Here is a 9,927-nt window from a genome sequence, read left to right as displayed (position 1 = left end):
ATGGTTGTGAGCCACCATGTGGTTGCTGGGATTAGAACTCTGGACCTTCGGAAGAGCAGTCGGGTGCTCTTATCCACTGAGCCACCTCACCAGCCCAACATGCTTTTCTTGATTAACACTAGCCACTGAGTGCTTGGGATTATATCAGAAGAGGAACAGCTCTGACTGCCAGATACTATGGCACATGCCCATGATCCCCACCCTCAGGAGGATGGTGACTTTAAAGCCAATCTGAGCTGGTCACAGAAAGACCATGTCTTAAGAGGGAGCAGGGGAAAATGAAGAGGAGGAGGACAGAGGGAGAGGGTACACACTGATAAGCTCTGGAAATAAGGATGACTTAGAGGCCGCTACCCATGCAAAACAGTGACACCTAAAAACAAGGCAGCAAGTTTAGTTCTTTCACAAAGTCAGTGTAAATATCCAAGTGTCAATTTTCTTTAGACACTCACCTTACCCTGTCAAGAGTTTATGTTCAATTATTACTAAGTATAAAGGACAAACTTGGAAATATGTGCAAAAACTACCTTGTGATTGGTTGTTTCCCTTATTAGCCTACTACAGTCAAAGCACAGATAGCCAAGGATTTGCATATGGGTTTTTGTTGTTTTATTAAAAAAACCAAAACAACCCAGCATTCCTAACCTGAACTTGTCACCTGGTACAAATCATTGCTTACCAGATGAGAACAATTTTATAAGCCTGGCAGAAAAGGCAGCTGCCAGGATATCCTCTTTCTATGACCACATCCCTCTATGATGGTCCCACAGATAGTTAATCAGAGGATACAGTGTATGCTTTATGCAAGGTAAGCCTAGAAGAAGTAAGAGACTGTAGGCCCTATTAACCAGAGCTTGCTTTCTGTTGCAATGGCTGGAGAGCTAAATCCTAAGTCCCGAGGTGTTTTAGCAGGGTAATGGACCCAAAACTCTCAAGAGCCACGTCTAATACGGGCACAGACATTGCAATGTAGCCTTGGTAGCTCTGTCATCACTAAACAAGGACTGCATGCATCACAATGAAAAGCAGAGAAGATGTTGATTTTACCTGTGTCTCCACTCTGGCTTTATCAATTAAAGTTTTAGCATCAGCAATTAGCCCACTCATGGCACAACCTGCAATATAAAAGCAACAGTGGCCAATCAGCCAAACCCTCTAGAGTTTTTCATGCCCATCCACGAAGTAAACACTCTCCTTTCTCTACTCCTGGTCTTCTCTGCTGTGGACACAGATGCTCACCGATGGATTCATCACGATGATAGTAAACCCTCTAAAACTGTGAGCAAGCCACAAGAAAAGTTCCTTCTCTTAAGATGTCAGATAGCTGGTCACAGTGTAGTAAAAGTAACTAGAACTCATGACCACTGGACCCAGACAAAACTCTTTCCTTCATCACATCCTCACTGAGTACACACTGTGCACCGCCATAAATAAGACCATCAGTTCCCGGAAGACACGGACCATGCCTCCCTCTATATATCCACGGAGTCTAACAAAATCTTTCTCTGTTGAATGAAGTGACACTAACCTACCTCCAAAAGACAGTCGACCTGAGATACGGCAGACAACATTCCAACTGTAAGATCTGTTTCTCCAGCTATGAAAGGGAATACTAAGCTCCCAGTTACCAAAGCATTTAGCTCTTATGGCCTTTGAGCAATTAATTACTTTGCAAATGTTGTAGCAATGGGTTGAGTAAGTAAGATAAGCAAATCTGGATAGCCATTTACAACATAAAGCTGTAACTGTAAAAGTATGCATCTTTTAATGTTACATTGTCAAGAGCCAAACAAGAAAATTATACTAAAGACAAGAGAAAAGGCAGAGAGGGCAGGAGGAGATCAGTCAAGTCTCTCACACAGAACAGGCTGGTCTAACATGACTCCTTTAACACTCTGAACCTTATACACTCTGAAATCTTTGAGAATTACTTGTTTCTCAGTGGACATTACATTTTTCAACACTATTTCCGCTCCAACTAGCTTACTACTAGGGTAACATGCATGAATTAAAACACAGCCATCACAGGAACTAGCCAAAGATCCAACCTTTATGTATTTAAATATAATATTTGCCAAAGATCGGGTTATGTTTCAGTGGTAGAGTGCTTGCCCAGCTTGTGAGAGTATCCTGAGTCCAATCCCAAGCACTACAAAAGGTAAAACAGACAGAAAGACGGAAAGACTTTCTGGGAGTAGGTTAAGCCTCTGTTGGGTCCTGAGGCTGCCTTCCACTGCCTAAATTTACGTCCTGGCCTCCTGCCTTCAACAGAAGAGCAAATCAAAAGATAACCCATGTACTGTGTGACCTCCCTTGGATCACAGAAGACTAACTAACCCACACCAGACCCTATAGTAGCTTCCACTCATCACTTACCTATATGAGCATCAATCTCTACAATTTTCTCAATGCTGCTAGGCTCCATTAGTGGAGAGGTAATTCTCTTCTCCACAGCTAGACATACGCCCTCTGAGGTCTGGATGCCAATGGCTGTAGAACCAAGCTAAAATGAAACAAAACAAAAACCATGCTGTGGTTATCACATACAGCTTAAAGAAATCCTTGCACACCTTCATAAGCAGAAACTCAGTTATCCATACCTAGGATGCAGGAAGAACAGAAAGCACCTAACTGTCCCCTTGAATAGCAAAAGCATTTACAGAATCCTGTACATGTGCTTACCTCGAATGAGCAAGGATTGGTCCCCAGTCAAAAATGGGGCAATCCAGGCCGGGCGTGGTGGCGCACGCCTTTAATCCCAGCACTTGGGAGGCAGAGGCAGGCGGATTTCTGAGTTCGAGGCCAGCCTGGTCTACAAAGTGAGTGCCAGGACAGCCAGGGCTACACAGAGAAACCCTGTCTCAAAAAACCAAAAAAAAAAAAAAAAAAAAAAAAAAAAAAGGGGCAATCCAATAAGGCCAGAACACATCTGAAAAATTATCTATGTTAACACTAGCACTGGGAGGAAGAATTCTAAAGTTCTAATCATAGGTTTTTGTTTGTTTTCCTCTGGAACTGGTGGCTTTTACCTCTGCCAGCTATACGAGTCTATCCAATAGTTAGTTATGCTCCCCAAACCCACGTCACCCAGGGACAGAACAGACGACCACCCTCAGTAACCACAGAGAAATACTAACAACGCAAAGTCACTAGCAGTCCAGTGTAGTAAAGTCACCGTTTCGCCTGTGTCACCCATAACCTCAGCACTATGAACTCAACTATCTGCAGAATGAAGACAGTCCTGACAGCTCCATAGAGAAAATGGTGTCTACCACATAATAAACAAGTGTTCCTGTTCCATGCCCCCACCGCCCAATCTATTCCTTGTGAAATGGTCTCATAGAATTCTAGCCAGGCTGAAATTTTCTGTGTAGACTAGGTTTGTTTCTGCCTCCTAAGGCATGAGCCACATTTAGCATCTTTGTCTCATCTTTAGTCTTTTGCTCTGAATGTATCTTTTATTGATACACTGAGGGGAAAACTGTGATTTTTACTGTATTTCTCTTAAGAACTGATGCTCTCTGTATTGCCTTTAATTAAAAACCAAATGAGCTTCTCATGATCTAATGCTATCTTTCACCTCCAACTTTATTACTCACTACTAACTGACTAACTAACCCCTTAGGTACAACTCAACACAACTGTTCAAAGTATTACATTACTAGCAGCAACACTACCACCTTTCCTGGAGCTGTCTCCTGTGGAATGTACTCTCCTTCTGCCTCTCCAAATGTATCCACTTGTCATAAAGTGTCCTAAGACCATGCTTTATTCTCTGGATTCCCACTACATCTACTTATTTCTATACAACAATGACCCGCCAACTGTGAACACTGATTAAACCTGATATTGTTAAAAAAAAAAAAACCCACAGAATTCCATAAATCTTTTTAAAAGTTTTAATTCACTTTTATTTATGTGTTACTTAGTGTGTACATTCCCTTGTGTGAAATTCCTGCAGAGGCCAGAAGATGTCAGATCCTGAGGCCTAGAGAACTCTAGAAGAGTTCTCCAGCCCCTCCAGGAATCCACACAAAAAGCATGTTTTAGACTGAATGTGCTCAAAATAGTTCTGATTTTTTAAAAATTTATTTTATGTATATGAACACTCTTATCTGCATGCACACCTGCATGTCAGAAGAGGGCATCGGAACCCATAACAGATGGTTGTGAGCCACCATGTGCTTGCTGGGTATTAAACTCAGAACCTCTGGAAGAGCAGTCACTGCTCTTAACTGCTGAGCCATCTCTCCAGCCCCAGTCAAAATACATGACATGAAGCACCTTAAAGGAGGAAGTCCTGGTGGCAGGAAAGGGCAGCTGCTGGTCACACTGCGCACACCATCAGGAAGGACAGACAGTGAGTGCTAGTGCACAGCAAGCTTTCTCTTTTTATCAAGCACAAGAGCAAAGCCCAGCTACTGTGTCCCTCAGTGAGGGCAGGCCTCCCCACCACAGTTAACTGGAGGCTTTCCTCCTCAGTAATTCTAGACCTGTTAACAAGTACATCATGTCTCATGCATATATATTACTCTCAAATGCTCACAGAATGGCTCAACCATGAATGAACAGTTCTACCAACACAACTACTGATAAATTTGACAGAAATTGCTATGTGTAAGCTATTTGAGAGGTTGCAGTGACTATTTCCAATCCTCTAGGCATCTGTGGGTGGCCAGAGAACAGATATGCAGAAATTTATTCCATTATGAAAAGTGTGTAGATGATGCCTATCAGATGATGCCCCAGTTCTCAATAGAAGGTGATAAAGGAACTGAGAGGGGGGCTGGAGAGATAGCTCAGCGGTCAGAGAACCTGCTGTTCTTGCAGAGGACCTGGGCTCAGTTGGCAGCATCCAAACGCTGGGTGGAACAGAACCATACATAATCAGCACTCCAAGGGTCCCAGTGTCCTCTTCTTGCCTTTGAAGGCACACTACACATGTAAATATAGGTGAGGAAAAACACCCATACTCATAAAAAATAAAAATTAATCTTAAAAAAAAAAAGAAGCTTTAAGTGCTGCCTCAGAGAAGTTGAAATTAGATGGTGTAGCCTACAGGACTCTGTTTTTATTACATAATTTATAGAGACATCTTAATCTTTGATTCTAAAACTACATATGTGAATGTCCTAAAAATTAAAAAAGAAAGAAAGAAAGAGAGAAAGGGAGGGAGGGAGGAAGGAAGGAGTAATTACAACTGTTATAAAAACAGTAGTTGGTTAAAGGAATGTGAGACTATTTTCTAAAAGAATGGCTAAAACACTCCTTTTAGCACTATGTAAGGCTGTTATGAAATTTCCAAAAATATACTACTGGCTACTATACCTTGATAGCCTCAATGGCATATTCCACTTGAAATAATCTTCCTTCAGGAGAAAAAGTATTCACACCCCTGTAATTAAAAAAGAATAAAAACTATATTAGAAACTGTCAGAAGTATCCAGCAAACCTTTCAGTCTTTTGGTGTACCAACTGTTTTCAAGGTCCACAAATCTGTCCAATTCCCACACCTGACCAAAGTTTTACCAAACTGAACAAATGAAAGCAGGTGACTTGAATCAATCGGGATGAATTCTGAGCCAACCAACCAATTCCTTTGATAAATGTGTGCCCCAAAGCTATCAGGTAATTTCCAAGAAAATGGACTTTTTTCACCCTTCCCATTATGTGCATTTGATGTTGCTATTTTTTGTAGTAGTTAATGTACGTTTTTCTACCTATTCGTATGAGATAGTATCACTGCAAACTGAGATCCATAGGTGCTAAAGTCTATACAGCTATGCCAGACTACTATACTAACTACATTAATGCACCCCTCCTTTACACTAGGGTTGCTGATCCCTGCAGAGAAGAGACACAAGCATACTGTTAGCTATAGAAGCTTTCAGCACACAATTACAATTTTAAAAGTTTGTGAGTAAATTAATACAAATAACTGTAATTCTTAGTTCATGAATTCTAAACTTCACAACAGTATACATATACTACTGTTTCCAAATTATGTTTTCTTGTTTTGTTTTTTGAGTTTTTTCAAGACAGGGTTTCTCTGTATAGCCCTGGCTGTCCTGGAACTCACTCTGTAGACCAGGCTGGACTCGAACTCAGAAATCCGCCTGCCTCTGCCTCCCAAGTGCTGGGATTAAAGGTGTGTGCCACCATGCCCAGCTTCCAAAATCTGTTTAACCAAAACTTTCTTCAAAAGAATTGTGTGTGTGTGTGTGTGTGTGTGTGAGAGAGAGAGAGAGAGAGAGAGAGAATCAAATAAACTGCTCAAAGTTACTCCTCAGCATAAAAGCAGAATCAGTTCAAGAAATCCTACTTAGACCAAGGTTTCAACTATTCTACTTCACTGAGAATTATTCTCCCCACCCAGCTCCTCACTCTCTCCTCAGCCAACAGATCGCTAACACCATAGAAGGAAGTTGGAGGTTCTAAAGCACAGCTGAAAGCTCACTGAGAGAAAAACTGTGTCAGAAAAATCTGAGATGGAGCTGGGGACCAGTTCAGTTGTAGAGCTCTGCTCTTGCCCACTACGTATAAGCCCCAGGTTACACACACACACACACACACACACACACACACACACACGCACGCACGCACGCACGCACGCCCGACACTGAGAACCAGACTCACCACTAGCTTTCAGGAAAAATAAGAAATGGCCCTGCCTTTGTGCTAATCTAAGTAAACTGCAGAGACATGAAAGAACCCTATAAATGTATGTGACTAAATGTTGCCGTACCCTGCCTTGGAAGCATCATCCGAGTAAGCTCTGCCTTCATCCTCCCAAATTTCCTGCTTACTTGGGTTGCTGCATATAAATTAAAACCAATCATTCCAAATTTCTACTTCCAGTTTGACTTTTACTCAGTTAATCTAAATTTGAAACAAGTCCCCTTGAATAGCCCAATTACAACCAACATCCAACATTTTCCAATCTGAAATAGAACCCTTTAAGTCTAATCATTCCGTAAAATCAACTCATCCATACCATTCCCATCATTTTAAAACAGCCCCAGCTTCTCAGCTCCTCCACCATAGAATGTTCTGGATGGTGACTCACTCTCCCTGCCTTCCCCTTTGTCCTGCCATATGCTAAGTCATACTAACTCATATCAGCTCCTCCTCCATGGTAACATCACTTCCATCCCTATGTCCTTGTTACCCTTTACCTAACTATTGTAAAAGCCTCCTGACTGGTGCCAACTCGTTCTTCCAATCAATTAATCTTTATAAAAAACAACTGTCATGAGGCAACTCCTTAAAGAAAATATGAGAGACTGACACAGCTCATGAGTGTAACTCCAGAACTCACAACACTCAGGCAGAAAAGATCGTCCCAAACTCCAGGCCTCGTATCTCTAGGTCACCCTGGGCTATAGATGAAACCTTGTCTTTTAAAACAAAAACCAAAAAAGATCAAAAAAAAAAAAAAAGAGAGAGAGAGAGAGCGAGCGAGCGAGCTGGAGAGCTGGGTCAGCAGTTAGGAGCTCTAGGGGCTCTTCCAGAGGAAGCTGCTGCTCTGACTCCCAGCACTGACATCTTGGCTAAAACCCACCTGTCACTCCAGCTCTAGGAGATCCAACACCCTCTGGCCTCAAAGGACACCAGGCATATACATGGTACATGGTCACCCCCAACTGATAGCACACAGTGCCTACAGAGTAAGGTCCAAATTCTAAGTCTATTGAACTGTCAGTATCTGGCACCATCCTGGTTTTTCCATAGCACCTACTTGTCCCATAACATGCATCAAATGTGTTATGCCTTTTCCCCACTGGTCCCCCTTTGTTCATCCTTTATTATCTGTTCGTTCTCATGGTCTTGGTTTACTAGAAATTCTACTCTCCCTGGACCTATTTGAATTATCAGCTTCTTTGTGAAGCTTTCCCCAACCTCCAACAATGAATGCAGCCTCTCATCAGAATGTCCAGTGCTGCCTTAGATTCCTCTAGTAACATCAATACATTTCTGTCTCATATTACAGTTACTGTTGCAAACAGGAGGGCAGAGATATTGATTCTGCTCACTGCTGTAAAACCAGCTCCCTACACAGCGCTCCTTGAACACAACCAACGCTCAAGAACATTAGCTAAATAGAGGCCTGGGCTTTATTTAGTCTTAGCAAATACAAAAGAAAAAAATCCACAAAGCAACTAGTTCATATAAATAAATGGGCAAAGCTCAATAAAGCCTTTCAGATGAGGATCACAGTTTTGTTTTCTTAACATTTTATCACCTAAAGATGACTCTCTTCAATACTCTGGAAGCCAAGTGTTAACCACCATTTTACTTGACAACAGGAAATAGTTTTAAAACGTCACCGATATTTTCTGAGTCAGCAAAAGGATGGAGATTATATATATATGTGTGTGTGTGTGTGTGTGTGTGTGTGCCATTCCAGGTGCCACAATTTTGACAGGCTCAATACATACTTGCCAAGAAAAGTAATTTCTCAGGTGGTAACCTGGAACTAAGAAAATGTCTGCTTTCCCTAACTTTTAAAGGAACCCAGTGGTTTGCAAAACTGCTCAAAACAGAAACTGAAAGTTACAGTATATACAACATTTATGACAGTATTAGTTAGCATTTTCGAGACTTGAAAGTTTTTAGGTTGTCTGCTCTTTTAATAAACACAGCCACACAGCTTTGACTTTACAAAACATTTAGCTTTCAACACAACACTAAAATTAACTTGCTTTCAAACCCCCTCACACACACACACTTTGGTCAAATGGAATCAGCGTATTAAAACTCTTCTGAGAACCACTGTACATTCTAGTTCCCACAAAACCAGATTGTAGGCAATATATCCGAGCATAGCTGATAACTGCCTTCGCTCTTCAAAAAAGATTAAAATGTACAGCACAGCACGGTTTCCTACAAACTCATCCAATAGTCTCTGGTAGCTTCTATTCAAGGAAACTCCTTTCACTTTTCTTTTTCTTAAGCAGTCATACTTAGGTTGAAAAGACCGACGCAAGGCTGGTGTCCCCCTAATCTACTCCAGGTTAAAGGTCCCGACCCCTCTCCGCCGCCTGCCCCAAGCAGCCCCAGCCTCTCGCTTCCGCGGGGAGTCAGGATTAGCGGTGACTCAGCGGGACAAGTGCAACGGGTCCGCTGCAGTGTAGCTTGGGGAATCTCGCCAGGCGCCTCGGGAACCAGATTCCCCGGGTCCCGCCAGACTTAGGTTCTCCGGGCGCCCCATGACACTGCAGAACCCAGGCCGCGGCGCGGGCCCCAGGCCCGCCCACCCAAATCTCGACCCTGTTGCTTCCCGCCGTACGAACCTGTCGTACTCGGATCGAGTGAGGAACATGGCGAGGACAGAAGGAGGCGGCAGTGGCTACGCGGGGTTCCCAAAGGCCACACGATTGAAAGCAGCACCCTAATCAACCACACCGCCACAGCACCAAGGACCCTGCAGCCCTCTGCGCGTGCGCACGCGACCTTTTCAGCCCGCCCTCCCGTGCTTCCCTTTTATTGGCTGATTGATATTCTCGCCGCAATGATTGGGCTAACAAGCTTCCTCACCGGACCTGGCTTAACAGGGAGGGCGGGACTAGAGCGCACTTCCGCTTTCCGTCACCCTTGGTTGCTACGGGCGCCGGGACTCGAGGCAACCGGTGAGAGTGAGCCTCGTCGTCGAGGAGTGAGCACGCCGCGCTTTGGACGGCTGAAGACTTGGCCTGATAGCTGGGGTGTGGAATCGTGACGTAAGTCTCGCCAGCTCGCATAATTGCAGCCGGGGGACACTGGTCTTAAGAGAGACTTCGCGCTCGCCTGCCCAACTCTTCGCTGTCTTCCCGGCTCGGTGGCAGCCGGAACCAGCTTTGCTGAGGACTTTTTGACTTGGGTAGAGAGATGTGTGCGCCTCTACCAGCGTGCCCGGCAGTTCTGCCAGCCGGGCTTGTTGAAGAAAAA

General features: G+C 43.5%; 1 protein-coding gene across 1 annotated transcript in view; it reads right to left on the bottom strand.

Moving 5' to 3' along the window:
* Positions 1-9,673, bottom strand: part of Psma5 (proteasome subunit alpha 5) — a 22,406-nt gene extending 12,733 nt beyond the window's left edge. The window contains exons 1-4 of the mRNA XM_021157860.1: positions 9,294-9,673; positions 5,329-5,395; positions 2,377-2,503; positions 1,048-1,115 (exon numbers count right to left, since the gene is read on the bottom strand). Of these exons, the coding sequence (XP_021013519.1) occupies positions 1,048-1,115; positions 2,377-2,503; positions 5,329-5,395; positions 9,294-9,322 (291 nt within the window). The 5' untranslated portion in view covers positions 9,323-9,673. The remainder of the gene's footprint in view (positions 1-1,047; positions 1,116-2,376; positions 2,504-5,328; positions 5,396-9,293) is intronic.
* Between the last annotated feature and the right edge of the window lie 254 nt (positions 9,674-9,927).

This window comes from Mus caroli, chromosome 3 (genome assembly GCF_900094665.2).
Source record: "Mus caroli chromosome 3, CAROLI_EIJ_v1.1, whole genome shotgun sequence".
NCBI classification, from domain to species: Eukaryota; Metazoa; Chordata; class Mammalia; order Rodentia; family Muridae; genus Mus; species Mus caroli.
The sequence above is the reverse complement of the archived record's forward strand: the minus strand, read 5'-3'. Positions and strand labels throughout refer to the sequence as shown.